The sequence below is a fragment of the Lissotriton helveticus genome, chromosome 7 (assembly GCF_964261635.1).
Source record: "Lissotriton helveticus chromosome 7, aLisHel1.1, whole genome shotgun sequence".
In the NCBI taxonomy this organism is placed as follows: domain Eukaryota; kingdom Metazoa; phylum Chordata; class Amphibia; order Caudata; family Salamandridae; genus Lissotriton; species Lissotriton helveticus.
This window is the reverse complement of record NC_136068.1, coordinates 109,324,522-109,346,908: the sequence shown is the minus strand read 5'-3', so window position 1 is coordinate 109,346,908 and position 22,387 is coordinate 109,324,522. Positions and strand designations below refer to the sequence as shown.

General features: G+C 46.8%; 1 protein-coding gene across 1 annotated transcript in view; it reads right to left on the bottom strand.

Moving 5' to 3' along the window:
• Positions 1–19,280: 19,280 nt before the first annotated feature.
• The window catches only part of LOC144766956 (baculoviral IAP repeat-containing protein 2-like), a 49,674-nt gene continuing 46,567 nt past the window's right edge, over positions 19,281–22,387 (bottom strand). The window contains exons 6-7 of the mRNA XM_078650640.1: positions 19,985–20,197; positions 19,281–19,285 (exon numbers count right to left, since the gene is read on the bottom strand). Of these exons, the coding sequence (XP_078506766.1) occupies positions 19,281–19,285; positions 19,985–20,197 (218 nt within the window). The remainder of the gene's footprint in view (positions 19,286–19,984; positions 20,198–22,387) is intronic.

Below are 22,387 nucleotides of genomic sequence, written 5' to 3'. Positions count from 1 at the left end.
GTGCCTCTTCCTGGATGGAAACCTGTTCTGAAGTCAGATCTTCATTAATTGAGACATCTGGATTAATGCTGCTCTTTAATTTGTCAAAGAATGGTCCATTTGCAGTAGATCTGTAGTTGTTCGGGTCTTGAGGGTTCAGGTTTGCTTTCTTTAATATGTGCATGCTTCAAGTCTTCAGAAATAACTGCGGTCAAGGAATAATTGTTCTGACTGGGTGTAATAAGGGTAAATAAGTCCAGTAGCCGAGGTGTAGATCAATGAAAAAAGTTTTTGGATGTAGATCATAGGTGATATTGAAGATAGATGTAGATCATAAAGCAAGCCCCACCAGAGCAGCTTCCTTGCTGCTTAGCCCATACTCTCAACTGACACTCAACAACCAGGCATCCCAACATTCCATTACCTCACCATGCACACCAACATTCCACAGTACATCCTCACTGGCTGAGCAGCATGGGAGAGGAGACAGGAACGATGCATTGCACTGGAAACCAGATACCACATATCTTCCCCCTTTACAAAACACAACAAGTGAATATGCTACCACCAACGTAATATAAACTTAGACAGCACAAAGCATTCCATGGAAAGGCAATCAATAAAGACATAAGAAATAATTAAATGAAACCCTATTATAAGGATGTATGACATTACAACGCATGCTTTTACATCGCATGCCTTTACAATGCGGTTTTTACAACGCAAACCTTTACAACGCATAGCACTTTGGGGTGCTGGATAGTGAATAGTTTAATGTACTATTCCAACTCCAGTCCCCGTGGACACTAGGGAAGGTGTTGGACAGTAAATTAAACTTATTCCCTATCCTAGAGTGCCCCCCAGCGCAATGCATTGTAATGGTTTGCGTTGTAAAAGTTGCGTCGTAAAGGTACTGCGTGGTAAAATTTGCGTTGTAAAGGATGTTTCCCCTATTATAAGTAACAAGAAGGCAAATTCAAAGGTAATTGAATAATTACATGACGCATCTTTCCCTTTTTCGGAGCAAAATCAGAACAAGAACAAGAAAATGCAAGATACAACTCTGGTTTCAATCAAATTCGTTTTAGATATAAAAGGCTGAAAGAGAACAAAGAGTTACAAATAAAACCCTTAAATGAGGAAGAAAAACTGAGAATAAGGCATAATTCTCATCATACGCAGCAATACATGCCAGTTGGCCAGACCAGCAAGTAGAGGATAAACAGCAAATGCCAAAAAATGAAAAGGAATGCACAACAACCAGAAAAAACAAAGATGTACTCCCAATAAGAGAAACCAAGCAGGAATATCATACATGCCCACATTAATAAGGGTTATAAATGCACCCGCTAGAGGTACCTACAACAATAAATTTGAGGAGAAAACCTCAAACGCTACTGTCCACACACAATAACATTTTGCAAGTAGAATAGAACCTGACAGAAATAAATAAAAATCATGGCAAAAGTTTCAAAGAACAGGAACTTTGTAAACCAAATACTAGAAACTATAATCTAATGTAAAAGTAGGTGACAAATCCACACATTAAATTACACAAGGGTGGAAGGTCACATAGCTAGAAAGCTATGCCAACGGAAACCTCAACAAGAGGAAATTTCCTGAGGAAACTTGTAAGTAAAGTACTGTAAAGTAAATAATCACGCAGATGAGTCCACGCACATAGAATTGCACAGGTGGAAAGTCACATAGCCAAAGGCTATTATAAAGCCTACCTAATTCAGGAAAAGTTCCCTTAACTAAACTGGTAAACAAAGTACTGTAATATAAAAGATCATGCAAAAAATGTAGGTGACGTGGAAAGTCACATAGCCAAAAAACTATCATAAATTATACCTCAAACAGAGGGGGAAAAAAAATCCCCATACAGAACTTGTAAATGAATAAGTGAATAATTAAATTATCGTGCAGCAGGTGATAAATCCACGCAATAATTTGAACAAAGGTGGAAAGTCACATTGTCAAATGCTATCACATAGTACTATACAATAAAATAAAACTTCATGCACTAAAAATGTAGGGGACTAATCAACGGGCAAGGATTTGAACAAAAGTGAAAAGTCACATAGCCAAATGCGATCACATAGTACTGTAAATTAAAAGAACGCATCATGCACAGAAAATGTAGGTGACAAATCCAAGGCAAGAATTTGAACACAGGTGGAAGGTCACAAAGACTCATTGTTATATAAAATGAAGAGAATAGATTGTACAGTCAAACGTGAGAAGAAACACAAAGTGCATCTTCAAGAAGAAATAAGAAAAGCTATGAAACACTTTTTGAAAGAACAATACCTAAACACAAAGGAAAATCAGATTAGCGATATGGTTCACCTGTAAAATGATACATTCCAAATTTTAATGAGCAAATACAGTAAAGACAATACAACAACGCTGGATCTTCTTGAAAAAGACTTGCTGACATGGGAACATTCAGCTGTTACTGAAATTGTTTGTAAGGCTTGTGTGACGAAGAAATTGGTATCGTACGTCACTGTAATTGACATTGCAAGTCAATAATTATAGCAGTTAACAGTACCTCTACTATAACCATGGTTCTCCCACGAAGCAGTAAGTCCAGACACAACACACGCTCTATAGTGCCTCTCCATAGTGTTTCAACTTTTAAAAAACTTTATTAAAAAACGTGGTTATGGGGAGGAGCTTCGCGCGCAACCGAGATGGACGCATGAGCACAGGGCTCCCGAGACCTTCGCCACCTCCCGCATCTATCCTGAACTTTATCCTGACTAGGACGACGGGTTATTGAAGATGCAACCCAGCTGATACGATAGCTGCTTTCAAAAACCGATTTGGACTCCGGGAACCGTAACTACGGCACTTCAAACTTTTGCGGCCTGCTCCATGGCACTGCCCGGGGCTCAAGTCAATCTGGCACCCAGGTAGTAATTGAACAACAACGGCCTACGGGGCACTGCTCACAGCCCCGGAGTTAACTTTCGGTTTCGTTTTTGGCTCCTTGGCTTTCTCCTGTCTAGAGCCGCTCTGGGGACCCGGGATGCAGTCTGTCCCCGCAGCCCCACTGTGTGATTGCCATCTAGTATCTCTGGTTGTGTAAAATCTTGCTGGAATTTGTTTTTTTGGTGAACCTGGTGGGTGATTCGAAAGGAGCCATTTTTACCAGGTCTCGAAAGCCCCTCAGGGGCGCAACATCCAATACGGCGGGCAAACCAGACAGCGAGAAACGGAAGACCAAGACCGTTCACCGGGGGGGGCACTATTCAATCGAATATCATGGATCGCTACACTCATCCTAAGGGGTCCCCCGGTGGTATGTGTAGGTCTCTGGGAGATGCGGGAGACGACTCAGCGGCCGTGGATGACTTGATGTTGTGTGATGTCATGGGCGCCATTGCTAGTATGAAGACCTCCATCGGCCAACAATATGAGGCTCTGGCCTTAAAGCTTGACACTGTGGCATTTGATGTCAATTTGATCAGGGCGGATTTATCAAAGACTAATGAAAAAGTCAAATCCTTAGACTTGAAGACCTCCAGCCTCACGACTGATGTGTCCTACTTACAGACGGAGGTTCGCAATCTACGATCCTCCAATGATCTCTTTTCTCGCCAGCTGGAGGATTTTGAAAGTCGGGCCAGACGCAACAACCTACGTATTATTGGGGTCCCTGAAAAACCGGAAGATCCAGCAGTTGATCTCCTTGTCGAGGATCTCATCCTCAATCATCTTGCCCCCAAAGGCCTGAGCAACTTCTTTGCGGTGGAACGTGCACACAGGGTGCCGGGCGGGAAACCCAAGCTGGGCGCCCCTCCGCGTCCCATCACCACATTAGCAAATTAGTTGGCACGAGCTATGGCCTTATGCGTACTCTGAGGAAAACTTTTAAGTGGCTCCCCCTCTCAGCACGCATGCCCTTAGTGCAGGGACTCATCATCAGCAGGATTGATTATGGGAACGCACTTTTGGCTTCAACAAACTCCACCTTGTTGGCTCGCCTACAGGTCCTACAAAATACTGCGGCTAGACTGGTGCTTGATCTTCCCTCCCGCACACCGTCATTACCCTGCCTAAAAACATTACACTGGCTTTCAATACAAAAGCGGATCAAATTCAAACTGTGCTGCCTTGTCCATAAATCCATCAATGGGCACGGCCCGGTATACCTTGAACAAAAGCTAAAGGCCTACCACCCGGTAAGGACGCTCAGATCGTCCACCAAGTCTCTTCTGAGTGTCCCTGGGGTACGCACGGTGAGAAATGGCGATAGAGCCTTTAGTAAAACAGCACCCAAAGCCTAGAACTCTCTTCCCCTTCAGCTTAGGACGGAACCCAATTACTTGAGATTCCGCAAACAGTTAAAAACATGGCTTTTTTTAGATCTGTCAATGCCATACCTGGGTTTCTGCTAGGGGTCCTTTCTACAAGCGCTCTGAGACCTTCGGGTGATTTACGCGCTATACAAGTGTAATAATAATAATCATCGCCAGAATTTTCAACTTTTAGGGATAGAGACGCTATCCTGCAGGCATCGCGGGTGGGCGGCCCTATGAAGTTTGAAAACACTACGGTGAGCTTCTACCCAGATTTCACCCAGCTCGTTCAGAAACAAAGGATGGGGTTTCAGGGGGTAAAGCGACGATTGAGAGACATGGGTATGAAATATGCAATGCTTTTTCCATCTGGGCTTCGTGTGGAATACGAAGATCGGACGTTTTTCTTTGACCGCCCTGAGAATGTGAGTGACTGGCTCGATACGTTGCCCATGCAGCGTGACCGCGAGGAGCTGAAGGCGGCCCATTGGAACAGGAGTGAGCCGTGATTTCGGACTCTCTGGACATTGCACACAACTGGCAGCTGTGGTTCGAGAACTTTTATACTTGCACTGTTTGTGATGGGATACCCAGAGGTGGCGGGGGGGGGGGGGTGAGACTGTTTCCTCCTCCGGGTTTCTTTTTGTAGACTAGTTTAATGTTAGGGCGACAGGCACACTGCAAGTTGGGGTGGCTTTTGAGTCTAGCGCAGGGGTGCAGGGTGGGGGATGTGTTTTGGGTATTTGTGGGGGGAGGGGGGGTTGTGTATGTTTCACTTTGTTTCAAGGTAACACATTGTTTTACTTTTGGACCTGGGTGCTATGCTCGCTGTGGGGTGGATTCTGCATTTATTTCTTGGGATGGGGGTAGGGGGTTGAGGTTATTGTGTTGGAATGTGAACGGGTTGGGGGATAGGATAAAACGTGGTGTAGTCCTGCAGCTACTGCGACGCCTCTCCCCTGATGTAGTGTTGCTACAGGAGACTCATCTGATTGGAAACACATGCCATGAATCAGCAAGGTTATCATCTTGTGGCGCACTCTGGATTTACTACTGGTTCTAGGGGGGTGGGTATCCTGGTCAGGGGTTCCCTCCCCCTGGAGGTTGATGACATAATCCTTGACGACAGGGGGGCGATATGCTGCTCTCACTGGTAGATGGGAGGGGAAGACTGTCTCACTGCTTTCGGTTTATGTTCCTCCCGGCCTACAGACTACGACCTTTGTTGATTTGGGGAGAGTAATTTTGGGGCTTCCGGAAGACATCCTGGTGATGGGTGGAGATTTCAAGTCGGTCGTCTCCGGTAGGGAAGACCGTTACCTCCCCAGGGATCTCACGAGATCACACTCTTGGTTGGGTGAAGTCTTGGAAACACTGGGATTGGTAGATTGTTGGAGGCTACTGCATCCGGGACAATCGCAATACACCTTCCACTCTGGTGCTCATGGCAGTCTCTCTAGACTGGATTATGTCCTGATGCCGGTGGCGCAGGCCTCTTCAGTCAGGGAAGTCAGACATCTGGCTAGGGGTATTTCTGACCACTCCCCACTGTGGCTTATGATGGATACGAAGATGGGAACTGAGGGTCGAGTGGCCTCGATTAATCCTTGGTACCTCCGTGACCCCAAAACCCAGGCGGAGTTGATCAAGTCCCTGGATCATTATTTTGCCAAAAATGTGGGGTCTGTGTCCTCTGCTGTTTCGCTGTGGGAGGCCTTCTAGACAGTTATCCGTGGCCAGGCGCTGTCATTAATTGCCGGCGCCAAGAAAAGCAAAAACGAGGCAGTAGTCCGCCTTGAGACCGAAATAGCTGAGTTGGAAGGGGATTTGAAATTGTGTACCACTCGCAACAAGATTCATCTTCTCAGTCTTAAACAACTTGATTACAGGGCATTGGTAACGGATGCCGCTAAAATCATGAGTAGAGAGCAGCTGGGCCGTTTATATGATGTGGGTGATAAGGCTGGGAAATTGATTGCTTGGTTAGACAGAAAGGAGAAGGCGAGTCGTGTAGCCCCTGTGGTTGAAAGAGTGGACGGAGTGAGAGTGACTGATCCTGTTGAGATTGTGGAGTGTTTCGCGGAATATTTTCAAAAAGTGTATTCCCCAGTATCCGATAGACCAGAGGAGGACTCCCATCTGCTGCTACGGGGCATTGCCTTGCCTGTCGGATTCAGATAGGGAACGGATGGACGCAGTACTTTCCGTGGACGAGGTGGCAACTGCTATTCGTTCCGTACGCTCGGGAAAAGCTATGGGCCCCAATGGTCTCCCCATCGAGCTTTATAAACTGCGTCCTGACAAGATGGTGCCGTATCTTCTTTCTATGTTCCTGGAGTCACGATACATCGGCTCTCTCCCTAGTGGTCAGCGACTTGCGACCATTGTGGTGATTCATAAGGAAGGGAAGCCGCAGGATCGCTACGCATCTTATAGGCCTATTTCGCTTTTAAATGCGGAGCCCAAGATCCTCGCAAAGGTGCTAGCAAACCGTTTGATAACAGTGATCAGCAACCTGATCCATCCGGATCAGTCCGGTTTCATTCCTCATCGTAATACAGCATTGAACCTGCGGCGCTTGCATGGCGTTCTTGCGAGAGCAGCGTCATTGCGTGAACCGGCCATCTTGGCTTCCTTGGATGCTACGATGGCCTTTGATACGTTGGAATGGCCGTATCTCTTGGCCGCTCTTGCAAAGTTCGGTTTTGGTCCTGGTTTCATCGGCTGGATGAGACTTTTGTATGAGGAACCATTGGCTCAGATTGTGGTGAATGGTCGGGTTTCTAAGTCTTTTATTCTTGGGAGGGGCACGCGGCAGGGGTGTCTGCTGTCCCCGCTTCTTTTTGCTCTCGCCTTGGAACCTCTGGCTGCTTGGCTGCGATGGGAGCCATCGATGAAAGGGATTCGGTGGACCCCGGATTTTGAGGACCGAATATCGCTCTATGCTGACGATATCTTGTATCTTACATCGCCTCGAAAGTCGCTGATTGTCTTGCTTGATGTGTTGAGCTTGTTCAGGAGAAATTCCGGCCTTGTGATTAATTGGACTAAATCCTGTGTCTATGTACTCTCGGGTGACTCCCCTTCTTTGCCACGCGGTTGTCCCATGCAAGTAGTACAGATGGGGTTTAAGTATCTGGGATCTTTATCGCCTTGGACCCCGTGGTCCGTTATGAACGCAATCTGCTTCCCCCGCTCCAACACTTAAAATCCGACGTTGTGGCCTGGCACAGACTGCCATTGTCCACCCTCGGGCGTGCAGCTCTTTTCAAAATGATGTTTTTACAGCGGTTTTTATACGCGCTGCAAAACACACGCGACGTCATTCCGGCGAGCTATTTTCGGGAAGTGGAAAGTTTACAGAGACAATTGATATGGGGTGGGCGTTCGCGTATCGCTGACGCTTTTGAAATGGATAGCTGGCTGCTGCCGGGTGGCGATTATAACAGGGAGCTTTACTCCAAAACTGCTGGGCAGAAACTTTCAGGACCCACTAAGATAGCGGTGCGAGTGTGGCAGTGTGCTAATGCGGCAATGGGATGGAGGGATCGACTGACTAGGGCAACTCCGCTCTATGCATCTGAAAGATTGGGCAGCCTGTGGAAGACGAAAGGTTTTGAGAAGTGGGATATGATTGGTATCTGCAGAGTGAATGATATTTGGACCAAAGGTAGGGTCAACACCTTCGAGGAATTGAAAGTAGAATATGAGTTGAGTGATAAGGAGTTCTTCCGATATGCGCAGATTCGCCACGTGCTGAGTTCGGTTTTTCCTGCAGGTTCTGTTATCCCGGAATCATCCCCGCTTGAAGATCGGGTGCTTGACGGATATGTTCCCGACAGCACTATCTCCCTGATATATAAAAAATTGATTAATGATCGGGTTGATTTGCTGGTCCACCTCAGAGAGATTTAGACTAGTGACGGTCTGGAGTTGGATGACGAGGACTGGCAAATCGGCGATATCCTCACCAAAGGAGGTCGCGATTCCGGCTCGTCTCCGACTTGTACAACTCAAGATCCTTCACCGGATTTATGTGACCGGCCCTCGCCTGATTCGAGTGGGATATCCTGTGGATGGGTTGTGTAAGCGTAGATGCGGTTTAACTGGTACTTTCCTCCACATAATTTAGGAATGTCCGGAGGTGGTGCTGTTCTGGAGTCAAGTGCATGATGTGATGGAGGAGGTCACAGGTATCGCGCTGTTGCCGGAAGCAAGGCGTTGTCTGCTGAATGTTTGGGAGCCGAATGATTATGATGTGGCGCAGACTCAGTGGGGGACCCTTGGGAATAGGATTGCCAAGAGAGATATCGCGCAATTGTGGGGCTCCCAGAGACCACCCACGATCCTGGCATGGAAGGAGAATATGGATTGGTGTATGTTTAGAGAGAAGACGGTGTATGTAGCGCGTGGCAGACCTAAAAAGTGGGGTAAAGTCTGGGGCCATTGGAACTCCTATCGGGGTGATATATGTACACCTCCCCTCGTAGATGTTCCGGAGGTTCCGTCTTCCCCCTGACCTGACATTCCTAATAATGTTTATGCATTGATGTCTATGACTTTGAATTTCCCCCCCCTGCTCCCCCCTTTACACTGATGATTTGTATCAAATTTTAATGCACTCTCTTCCTCGCTGAGCGCCCATCCAGATGTACTGACTTTTATTGCCTTGTTTGTTTATGTTTATTTGAAATAAAAAGAAATATAAAATTTTTTAAAAAAAACGTGGTTGGCAGGACTTTAGACAACCACAAGATGGCGGCACGCTCCAGACGTGTGGCTCACGGTGCGTTGAAGCAGCAGAGCGTCTGTCTGCAGCAATGATGCGTGGAAGAAACAATGTGGGCATTCCATAAAACAGCGGGAAATGATGAGAAGGCTCATGAAGGTAGGAGCACGCTTTAGGGGACATGCGCCCACACGAGGAGACAGCAAGGCTCCTGCTGGGACTACCGAATCTTGTAAATAGGTGACTTTAAAAATTAAAAGAAAAATGTAAAGTGCAGGGATGAATGGACTAGCCAAAGTAAAAATAGAAATAAAAGTCAAATAGGTCGCAAACATCGAAACCAATTGGGTTTAAGCTTAACGCGCTCCAAATGCTCATCATACATGGAGAGGTCAGTGCAGATCCATGCAGTCTAATTCCTCCTTCTCCCAGACGACTTTACCCCACACGGACTGCTCCTCTTTATGTCGCAACACCACAGGGACGATAACATTGAAGAAGCGCTCTGTGCGCCGTGGCACTTTGACATAGAAAATCGTGGCTGAGAGGAACACGGAAACCTTGAACCCGCTGCTACATCTCTTTCAAAGCAGCAGGGCAGGAGGAAGAGAGGGTCCAGCAGGAACTGCCCGACAGCAGAACAGGGAAGGGGTAGGACAGGCAGGCAGGACCTGGCACTCTTCAGTTGTGGGCGACCGATGACAAGGTCACTGGCGGGGCTCAGGGGTGTCAAGTTTCTTTAAAAAAAAAAAAAAAAAAGTAGGTTACAGTTTCAAAGCAGGTGCTTTCCCTTGAAGTAGTTTAAGGTTTATCAATAACAATCCATTAAGGTAGCACAGGCAGTTTCTTCCAGATAGTCGCCAAATGTAATAAGGGTAAATAAGTCCAAGATGTAGATCAAAGAAGGTTTATTGATGTAGATCATTGGACGATATTGAAGATAGTTGTAGATCATAAAGCGAGCCCCACCAGGAGCAGCTTCCTTGCTGCTCAGCCCATACGCTCAACTGACAGTCCAGAACCAGGCATCCCAACATTCCATTACCTCACCATGCACACCAACATTTCACAGTACATACTCACTAGCTGAGCAGCAAGAGAAAGGAAGCAGGAAAGATGCATTGCACTTTAAACCAGATACCGCACCGGGTGGCGGCAGAAGTTGTTAAAAGGTTGCTCTTGAAGTGTTGTGGTGAACAAGGGTCAGAGGGGCAGCCAGCGGGCCTGATTGTCTTGACAAGATCCATACATTCAGTTTCAGATAGTTGTTTGAAGGAATTCAGTCTGGGTTACATTACCCTTGGGGGGGATTGTTGGAAAAGGACTGGTGCTTCTGGTTGTCATGTGGTTTAAATAGGAATCCAACAGGTCTGCTTTGGTTGTGCAATACCTGGTTCTCCGGTCCAGGCCAGCACACTCCCCAGCAGCTCCGCATCATTTCCGCAGTTCAGAGTCCTTCCCTGTGAAATGTTCGCGCTCACAGCCCACTCCTGCCTCAAGGTGACCCCGTCCTAGCCTGCCTGGTGCCCCCCTCGCTGCCCACTAACTGCCTTATTCCTCTTGGTTATTTATTTTAATTCTCCTTATTCCTCCTGACTTATATTCATTTAAATTAGTATCCAGCCCCTGCCCCTGTCCCTGTGGCCCCTCCCCCTGTCACAGCCCCCACCTCCCTACCTCTAGTCCCGCCCCCCATACTTAATGGCAGCTGCTGCGTGGTCGCGCAGAGGGCGTGCTGAATGCAAGCCCGTCTGCAACCAGACCAGTGCCATGAACCCTGAATCCACGGCGTCCCACATCTATGACGCCCTCCTCGTACTCAACCCCGGAAGACTCCGACTGCAAGCAGGCCTCGCCAAACTCTACCCACGGCCAGTTCTCCTGCCTCCACTGTCATCAGACCTTCACCACCCTGACCTCCGGCCCTGCTGACACCTACACTGACTACACCCCAAGATGCATCCTCCTCAACGTGAGCTCCCTACACAAACACCATAGAAACCTGTAACCTACTCTACTCTATGGTCCGACGTTGCCTTCTTCACAGAGACATGGACCAATGCCACCTCCGCCCCGGAAATCAACACTGCCATCCCAGACGGATGCAAGATCCAGAGGAAGGGACGCCCCAACCACCAGGGAGGAGGCCTCGCCATTGCACACAAGAGCATTGCCTCACCACCGACAGCAAAAACTTCCCCTCCGTCGAACACCTGCCCTTCCAGACCAGCCCCAACACCAAACTCCGAGGAACCCTCATCTACGTACCGCCTGGCCCCCGGACACACTTCACAGTCCTCATCGGACCCCACGGCATCGCATCAATGAACTACATGCTCATTGGTGACCTCAATTTCCACCACGATAACCCCAGAGGCTCCACCCTCCTCCAAGACAACCTCACCAACATTGGACTAAACCACTCGTACACAGAGCAGGACACACCCTCGACCCAATCTTCGCTGCAGGCAACAGCTTTCACTTTAGCCACACAATGTACCCACCATAGACCAACCACTACTGCGTCCACTTCACAGTTGATAAACCCAGGCACCAAAACCACCCCCCCTCCCACCACGAAGGAACTGGAGCAAGGTTACGAATGAGCAACTGAAGTCCACCCTCACTAGAGGCAAGCCCACCTGAGCATCCAACGCTAACATCACAGCCACAGTACTCCACACTTGGATCGCCAACTGCGCGGACGAGCTCGCCCGCAACCCCAAACTTTGCCGCAGGAAAGCCACCTGGTTCACCACTGATATCCAAAAAGCCAGGCACACCTGCAGACGTCTGGAGAAGTACTGGAGGAACACCAAGACAACCGATAACTTCTCCACCTACAAGGACACTATGACTATCACACCCAAGCCAGAACACCCAAGCCAGAACACCCAAGCCAGAACACCCAAGCCAGAACACCCAAGCCAGAACACCCAAGCCAGAACACCCAAGCCAGAACACCCAAGCGGAACTTCATCCACAACTCCGCCAACTCCAAGGAACTCTTCAGTGTCATCCAGGATTTCAGCAAACCACACAGCGAAGCCATAGACATCACCCCGTCCCAAGACCTCTGCAACAAGCCTGGAACTTACTTCCACCTCAAGATCAGGACACTCTACAACAACTTTGTCGACCACCCACTAGGCACCACAGCCACCCCCACCCGCTAGAGACACCAGCCAGCCCACCATCTCAAACTGGACACCAATCACGACCGAGCACACTGCCACGACCATGAAAGGCATCCACTCCGGGGGCCCCCACCAACCCCAGCACATCTCCCACAGGGCTGTGGACGCCATCACACCCGAGCTACGATGGACCATCAACACCACCTTCACAACAGGCACTTTTCCAAACAACTGGAAGCGCGCGGAAGTCAGGCCTCTGCTCAAGAAGCCCACGGCAGACCCCTCAGACCTCAACTACCGGCCATCTCGCTCCGCACCCTTGCAGCCAAGGTGGCAGAGAAAGCAGTCAACAGGGAACCGGCACGATTCATTGAAAAGAATACCATCCTTGACCCATACCAATCAAGATTCCGAAGCAACCACAGCACAGAGACAGCCCTATTTTCCGCCACAGATGGCATTCACACCCTCTTGGACCAAGGCCCCTCTGCAGCCCTCATCCTCCTCAACCGGTCTGCAGCCTTCGACATAATCTCTCACTGCATACTAGTCAACAGACTACACAATGCTGGCATACGAGGAACTGCCGTGGACTGGCTCCAAAAATTTCTCACTGGAAGAAGCCAAAGGATCAGACTACCACCCTTCCTCTTCGCCCCCACGGAAATCACCTGTGCAGTCCCACAGGGGTCATGGCTAAGCCTGACCCTCTTAAACATCTACATGGCCCCCCTCGCAGCCATCGTCCGACAACACGCCCTCAACATCGTATCCTATGCCCACGATACCCAGATCAACCTCTCCCTCACCAGGGACCATGCCACCTCGAAACTCAACTTCCAGAGAGGAATGCAGGACTTCACAGTCTGGATGACCAACTGCCTAAATCTCACTGTAAAGACAGTAGTCCTCGTCACCACCGCTTCAGCATGGGACAACACCTGGTGGCCCACCGCACTCCGAAGCCCACCTACCCCCTCAGACCAAAAACTCTCGCAATAGTACTCGATTCATCACTCGCAATGAACCTACAGGTCAACGCCGTCACCTCCAGCTGCTTCAACACCCTCTGCATCCTTCGTAAGACCATCAAATGAATCCCCCCAGAGTCTAGGAAGATAGTCACCCACACACTTATTACCAGTAAACTGGACAATGGAAACGCTCTCTACGCCGGCATCAACAAGTCCTTACTCCTCAAACTCCAGACAATACAGAACATCGCGGCCAGACTCGCCTCGGCATCCCCCAGCACAAACACATCAGCCAACACCTGCGGAGACTCCACTGGCTCCCCGTGGAGAAGAGTCACCTTCAAAATCCTCACACACGCATACACAACAGACGCAAATACCTCAACAGAATAAACTTCCACATACCCAAAAGAAACCTCCGATCCGCCAACCTCGCACTAGCTGTAACCTCACGCATCTACAGAGCCAGAGTAGGAGGAAGATCATTCTACAACATTGCAGCAAAAACCTGGAACGAGCTACCGACAGACATCAGATGCTCCCCCTCCCTGAACACCTTCAGAAAGACCCTCAAGATCTGGCTCTTCGGCTGAACTGATCTGGTTAACCACCCCCCTAAAAATAAAGTAGTGAAGGATCTCCACTAGCTCAAACAGCCTCTTTTGCTGCTCCAGTGAGTGCCCCTCGCATGCAAAGTCCCCTCCTGCCCACTCAAAAGACCATCTAACATGCCTCCTACTGCTGAATATCCAAGAGCAGCTGAGTGCAAACCCCCACTCGCGATACAATACCACTAAATCATGATCTTCATAGCCTCCCATACCATCCCTACAGACTGAGCTTAACCAGCATTATCAGTCCAGTACTGCCACCAAGAGAGGTGCTACCCCATTAAGACTCAGAAGGCTTGATCACCGAAAAGTGCTGGATCTAAGCACCAGGTGGGCACACTAGACGTGGATGAGAATAACTGGAGATTGCCCAGCATGGGGGAGGAACATTATCAGAATAAGTTCTCCAAATAGTGTAGCCCCACCACTCTGCCACTAAGTGATCTACGTGTAGATTACAAGTGGACTGCCAACGGCCGCACCACGCAAAGGCGGAAGAGACTATCAACTCAAATCCAACATAGTTAAAGTACTCTAGGTCTCAAGACAAACCCAGTGGTGTATCTGCCTGGGGCGCCATCATAGTTCGCCTCAAACTGCACCTATGTCCTAGTCCCATGCAACCATTAAATGTCTGTGGCCTTTTTTTTTACTTGAATATCGCCAGCTCTATTCTGAGGAGTCATTAAGTTTAGACATTTTAACTCTTCAGTTAGGTTTGGGATTATTTCTTTGTGTTGTGATCGTATCCATTTTGATGCTGCATAAAAACACATTGCCTCCATGTGATGCCCGACTGCTCTGTGCCATAGCTACCAGGGGTTTGAGCTCAGGTTCAATTAGTGGCCAAGGGTTCACTCAGAAGCTGCGATTATTCGGAGGGGTGTTGTCACTCCACCCAAAGAATCACATTTTCTGCAACATCCATTTCAGTTATCTGTAATCCCCTATATCTAGCTGGTGTGGACCCCCTTTCTTTGCGATTCCTGAAATTCGAATTCTCTTTTCTTTCCCTCCCTATATATAGCTTTTTCCCTTCTCCCCCTTTTTTCCTCTTCCTTAATATATTAAAGGTGTATATAATTTGTCACATACTGATTTATATTTATTATATTGTTTTGTAACCTATGAAATTGCCTATCTTTGATCTCCAATAAAAAATGACGACAAAGAGAAAAAAAAAAAAAAAAAAAAGGAAAAAAAAGAAAGTTTTTACAGTTGTGGCACAATGCCTGCTGTGAAAGCCAGCAGCCAAGATGAAAGCAGGTAACAAAGTGAAGTGTTAACAAAAATTAATCCTTTTCCTTCAGATCTGCCCTTATGAATTAATAGAATGTTAGCATGTTGTTTTGCATACTAGAGGTAATTACTGAAAGCTAGAATTTCTGCACGATTGTACACATTGTATGATTCTCCTAGGAACAAGTAGTGGGAGTTACTTTAGGCCTTCCCTGTACGTGGTGGTAGATAGTTTTATCTAGGGGCAAGGCCAATTTAAATCAGCCAGCATAGTCTGTTGTACACAGAAGGCCAACAAGAGAATGTGGCCTAATGGCTAGAAGCTGGGGAACCGGGTTGGAGTCTCGGCAGGTACTCTACACTCATACGTGGAGAGGTGTGGCTCACTGGTTAGAGGCGGCAGACCTGTAAGCAGAGAACGGCCCGGGACCAGGGTTCAATTCCCGACGCGGCAGGGTCTTGGACCAGGGTCAACGGACTCGATAATTCTCGCCTCAGTGCCTACTCTAACCAGGGAACACACTCGGTAACTCTGGGCATTAAGCTTGCCTCATCTCTACAACGGCCCCCCACAGACGCCGGGGATGCCTGGTTTCACCCTGGAGATACCCAGAAAGGGACCATCTCACAGGGAAAACCAGGACGGGTTCCCCAGCGGTCTACAGCGCCAGGACACTCGGGTAGAGTAACAGTGCGCTTTACAAGTATCCCACATTTACATACTAGGATTCTGGGCAAATCACTTAATGTCCCCGTGCCTAATCAATGGAGGTGTCTGTTTAACCAAACCAGTGCTCATGGAAATCACTCGGATACCTTCAGGTTGAGTTTGCGCTATAAACATCGCCCCCCCCCCCAAAAAAAAAAAAAAGTTGTGCAAGAATGGGGAGATGATATGCAGACAGAGTGCCATTGGGAGGGAGAAAAATAAAAAATGAACACATTGACTAGTAAAAGTAGTGCATGATATCATTGAAAATAATCCAAAGACTAGTGCTCATCCCGCTTAGGTCAGGCGGTGGGTTCGTTTTCTGTGCCCACATTCACAAACAGTAGGACCTTGCACTGAACAGACGATTATCAGGGACATATGATCATTACAGGTCTCATTTTATACAGGATGTTTGATTAAATAAAAAAAGCCAGGGAAACTCATAACTGCAACAGTATGTTTTTATTCAACACTTAAATAACTTAATTATATATTATATTACCATAGATTAGATATATTAAAACAGTAAAATTTTAAAATGAATTCACATATAGAAACAAGGACTTTGTATATTTTTGGATAAAAGAGACCAGTCGGGAGCTTCACATAGCGTGTCAACCTGCAAGACAAGAGGACAGAATATTCAGTAGGAGCACTCACTTGACCACCCAAAGCCCCAGGAAGACACCATGAAAGCACAATCTTGCCCAGCTGGCCATTCTATATCCTGACACTTGTAGAAAGCATTGTCCCAGCAGAAAAAAACTATAAAATGCTACCAGAGCCGGCTTTAGGGCAGCGCAACCGGTGCAGCCGCACTGGGGGCTAACCAGGAAGGGGAGCGGGCTGCGTTTAGCAATAACTTACGCTTTAAAAGAATTTGATGCAGAGTTCCTCATGCATCCTGATTTCAGGCAGCAACAACAATTGAGATAACATGATTAATGTTCCTGCTAGAAAGATCAGATTTGTCTAGAGGCAGTTAGATTTGCCATAAAGTAGCGCAGAGGGTTAATATGCCTGTGGCGAAGATCAGATCTGTATTTAATATTAAATAGTTGCACCAGAGAAGCGTGGCTCAATGGTTAGCGCGGCAGACCCTGATGCAGAGGTCTGGCCCGGACCCAGGGTTTAATTCCCGCCTCGGCAGTTCTTGGACTCAATTTCCTCGGACCTGATCATTCTCGCCTCGGTGCCTAGTCTAATCACGGGTCCCACTCTGACTCTGGGCAGTAGCTTGCTTAATCTCCACAACGGCCCCAGCAGCACTTGGATGCCTGGCTTCACCTTGGGGGTGCCCAGGAGTGGACATTTTCACAGGAAAGCCAGGATGGGTTCCACAGCGGTATGAATACAGCGCTACGAGACCTCTGTGTAGAAGTGCGCTATATAAATACAAACCCATTTACATTTACTGGGTGTCAGCGCTACAGCTAGCCCTGAATGTCACTACAGAGCTGTGTAACCCAGGTCACATTGATCGCAAACATGGTCAGAGGAATCAAATCAAGGTACATTACCCAGATGTTTGACCACACTTTGAAACTTGTCAGACATAAAACTTACCTACGGGTCTAGGACATGAAAGTGCGGACAGTGTCCTCGATGCTGGCTCTGAAGATTGGGCACTGTTTTAATCCAGGGGCACACCCCGTACACACTACAAGATGCCCACCGGGAACAAAGACGATGGAAACCTTGCTGTCTCCGCATATCTTGCACACACGCTCTTCCTTTAGCTGACGCAACTTCTCCTGTATGGTTGCTGGGGTTCCTAAAATATTGAGTAAAAACTGTCCAATTCAAACCCCAAATTCCCTTGGCCTTTCCTCAGCCCATCACTAAACAATTACGCCAAAATAAAAGGGGGTGGTGTTGTAACATCCAGTTTATAAACCAAAAAGATAAAACCCACAAATCACAACAACCTTAACACTATACAAAACCGACTGTAATAGCCGCACTACCTCTGGACGTGATAATGGGACAGAAGAAATATATGATCAGTGCATAGAAATTGCAAGAGAAATGCCCTTGTTAAGCAAATAGGAACCTATTTAAAGGGACCTGGTTCTGATCAGAAGAACTAGGTTTATCAATAAGATTAAGACGCATAAGTGGTTGGCAGGGTGGAACCTCATTAAAGAGAAGACCTCTGCCATCATGGTAATGATGCAGAGAGGGACAATACAACAGAGCCATGTAGCATAGAGGGTATTTACTATGCATCATTTCAACGGGTATGGAAATGGCTGGGCAACATCTCGGGCAAGTTATGAGAACATTGGCTTGAATTTACGATGCTACTGCCATTTAGCCCACACCTCCATTGCAGTTCACAGCTGACCATAGTTTCAATTGTGCCTCATTCATATAGTACTTGTGCTGAAATTAAGAGAAGACCACAGGTTCTTTTGTAGTCGGGTGCTCATGAACCCGACTTCAAGGCTTTCAGAAAACTTTGCAAGGCCATCAAGGATCAAACCCCACACCTGATACCATGACCACGCCTATTTCCCTTACAGCCTGGGATCGAAACCTGGGACCTCGATTGACAATTTAAAGAAAATATAATCCTTGGAGCCACTCTGCAGAATTTAATACACTTCATCATTTTGTAACCTACCCAGAAGTGTACTAAAATATTGCACTCCAACTCTGTACGACATCTCCAAGCTGGAAGTCAGCGTCCACTTGGACTCACTTCCTAAAGATTTATACGGAGCATATCGTCCCCTCTTATGATGTACTTATTTGAGCAATCCACCCCACCTTAAGAGATGCAATATTAAAAAGGTATTAAAAAGGATTTGGTCTGCCACAGGTAATAAACACTAAAGGGAAGAGTAAAAACCCACAAGTTGGGGTGTCTGGTACACAAAGCTTTAAGACAGGATAGGGTTCGGAACAGTAGCAGAAGCATGGGTAGTATTAAATTCGATGAGGGAAAGTGACAAGCGAATCGATAGGAAAGTTGTACTCTATAAAACAGGCCTGACTTTTTTTCTCCGTTTTATATAGCTCTAACTCGACCCGAAGTTATTGGAGCGATTACATGATCCCCAGTTACATTACACAAGGACCCATTCATTTTTGTTAGGCACTGGGAGATCAAGTGATTTCTCAGAAACACAGGATGTTGAGCCAACACAGACTCAAAACCAGTGTTCCCAGTTCCAAAGCCGGCAGCTCTGTCTTTAATGCCACACCTGCTGACTTGCATGATGAATAAATGCAGCCTGAAACCCCATTATCTGGTTACCACAGCCACCCCTTCACCATTGTTGTTACCTGCAGCCTCCAATTTGGCAGAATCACCTCCTGTGCCAAGGTTGCGATAGACCGGCTTTGGTGAAAGAACAAAAAGGAGGAGGCCTTGAATCTGCCAGGTTTTAAATACAGCCTCAAAATCACGACCCTGTTACCACACATCGCCCACTCCATGCACTACACCCAACAGACTCACAAATACTTCACCTGCATGCTCAGATAGTGGCTTTACTAAAAGGACTGCAATCAGAATCAAGTAAAATTAATCAGTGCTGCCCATCGTGGAGGTCAAGACAACTGATCTTTTAGACTTTAAACCCTATTCTAAGCAAAAAGAAGCATAAACAGATAAGCAACATGATTTAGTCGGGTGTGCAGAGTACATGGGGCAGGTTTGAATACTGTCGGAACATAAACCTCTTACAGGCAGGATTTTTTATTGTTAAGCACATTTGCAGATCTGGTTTAAGACTGAAAATAACTGGGCTGAGACCCTCCAAGCACACCTACCCCACCAGTCGACCATGTAGGATGCATAAGTTCAAATACCGAATCTTTAGCCCAAACCAGTTTTCTCCTAGTTCATTAGCATAAGAAATACTACAGCACAAAAAATACACACTTGCTCTTGAACGTGTTTTGCCAAAGGATCATTTTAGAGTGACCCTGAATTAACACCTTGACCGCGGCGCCGTAGCCGCGCCCTGTGCTGGACATTCCAGAACAGGGCGCGGTCGTGACAGAACCGTTCCGTCATCAGCACAGCTCAGCCGTGACTGATGACGGAACGGTTCCGTCACCAGCATCGAAGGGGTTAAGGAACTGTAGCTTTGCTAGCCAGTGCAACTGCACAAGCCCTAATCAACGACCAATAAATACACACCGTTTATAAAAGTTACACCAAAGCAGATTATGACCCAGTATATGTATTGAGAAAGTAACACTTCTTTAAACCCATGCAAACTTTAAGGTGGAAAGCAAGATGTGATTACAAGCAGGAGATTGAGGGGAGGACAAATTTACCTTCAATAGACACATCGTCCATGTCAAAGGAGAGGAACTCTCCGTCGCAGATAAGAGACAGGAAGGAATCCCCGGAATCCACATCCTTAATAAAGGTACCTTGGAGAATCTGTTGCGTGGCCTGCACCCGTCGCGAAGCAAGATATTCATCCAACCATGGCATATGGACAAAAGCAGCAAAAGCAGAAGGCTGTAGAGGTGTACTGCTGAGCCCTAGAGAGGATACAAACAAGAGGTAGTTCATTCTCATTTGTAATTGTAATATTTATCAAGATTCCTGCATAGATGCCTGTAGTGAAATCCTACTGAAGATACAAATCGTGATAGCCTGGAAGGAAAATAAATTGGCAAATCACAAGACTGAAAGAATGGTTATTTTGCCTTCCTTCCAGCCACCAACACAAACATGATGCTTTCATAACAGCCAGTCTCTAAAGATCCCCCTGCTCTTAGGATTAGCCAGAAGAGTGACATAAGTGCCACTAACTTGCTCAATTAAAACTGGTCTGGACCCTCATTCTCAACTTAAAACCTCAAGGGGAAGCAATACTATGCAATGGTGGAGCCTATTTCGGCACAGGGTGGGGGTAAATGGAGGGGTTGTCACAGGGGTTAATGATCCAGCCATTTAAAAAGATAGTCAATGGAAAGTGAAAGTCCATTTGATGAATCCACTTACCTCAGTTTCCACCGCTAGCAGAATTTCTAGGGCATACCACATGCATAAAATTGTCTCAACAGGAGCATTTATGCGAGTCAAATTGGCATACCACCCAGGGGAGTAGGAGACACTAAAATTCTTGGGGGAGAGGGGATTACAGGGACAACCTTGTGAACTTTCCAGTGACCCTATACAAAATCACCGCCCATTAAACGAATACAATCGCATTGAAGTGAAATATTGAGAAAAGCAGGCATGTAGTCACAGTTTGCATGTATGCTTTATTGTTATTCATTCACATAGTAATCAGTCCAAATGTTAAGAAAACATTATATATGAATCTTGCATCTTCATGCACCAAGCAAACAAAGGTCGCTGACTTCGGGTGAGGACGCCGTGTTTGCAAGTGCATTATGCTTTGAAAAGTACCTAATCTTATTTACAAGGTGAAGAAAAGGCATTCTGTATACCTTTTGTTTTCCATGTAAATACAATATCATACACACCACTTTGCGTTGAAAAAGCATTCTACAGGTTTTGCTGTGTGTGTTCGCAAAGAACACTCATAGAACAATACATATGTCCAGTCTTATCAAAAATCTTAAATCTGGTCAGGTTTGTGAATGCTGCACTATCCTCCAATTGGTGTAGCAAAGCACAACAAGGAGAATTGTTTTCACTTCTCATTTTTTCCTCTTTCAATATATGCTACAATGCATAGCATATATTGAAGGAGAAAAATACCTCTACCAATTGTTTTCTGCAGGAAGGTGTCCCTTCCTGCAGAAAACAATCTCTGCATGACACGAACATCCTTGCACCACGGTGCAAGGGTGCCTGTGTCACCACACGGATGCAGTTTAAGCAGCTGTGCAGAGGGAAGCACAGACTTTAATTATTTTTATTTATAACATTTTTATTGAGCGTTTCAGATAATACATCTTACATTTCTCAGGACTGTACTGTGCAGAAACATGCCCAATTCGAACAGTAAACATAACACATTGCCAATATATTTAGCGAGTGGACGATGTTACAATTCACAAACCCCCACCTAGTTGTTACAGACCTATCAATGCGTGCTCAGACAGCAAATGGATCACCTGAAACAAAAGAGAAGAAGACATAAGAAAAAGACTTCGTCCGCGTGTAAGGCTCCGCAGGGAAACATGTAAAATGATCTTTCACCGCCCTTCGTAGCCTGAAACAGGTACACGGAAATAAAAGTGGGGTTCTGTATGTACTCCAGATCAGCACTCATGATGTATGATCCTTCTGGGTATAAGTGTCCTAACCGGTCGAGGCCTACCTCTCGGAGCGCAGTGACCGAGCCCTGATCCTGAGTAACGGACAGAGCAGCATGCCCCGCAATGGGCATGGAAGGTGCATACAAGGGAAGTTTGTTCGACCGCCTACCAATTGCCTGCCACGCATTGATCGTAACATCTAGCGTGTTAATCTCCTCTCTGGGTGTCTGTATGTGTGATGATGCTGCTTAATGGGATCGGATGAGCGTCACCTTCCACCGCCACATGCAGGACGTAGTCATGAGGTTTAAACCAGAAATATGCATATTGTGCTTGCCCACAAAGGTAATATACATAAAAATCCGGAGCGTTGAAACCCCCTCCCCCCCCCTTCTCAAATGTCAGTTTGCCAACCGCTACGCGGCTGCTTGGAACCCCAAACCAGTCGAAGTAATTGAGTTTGAATCATTTTTAAAAAGTGCATTTTCAGCCGGA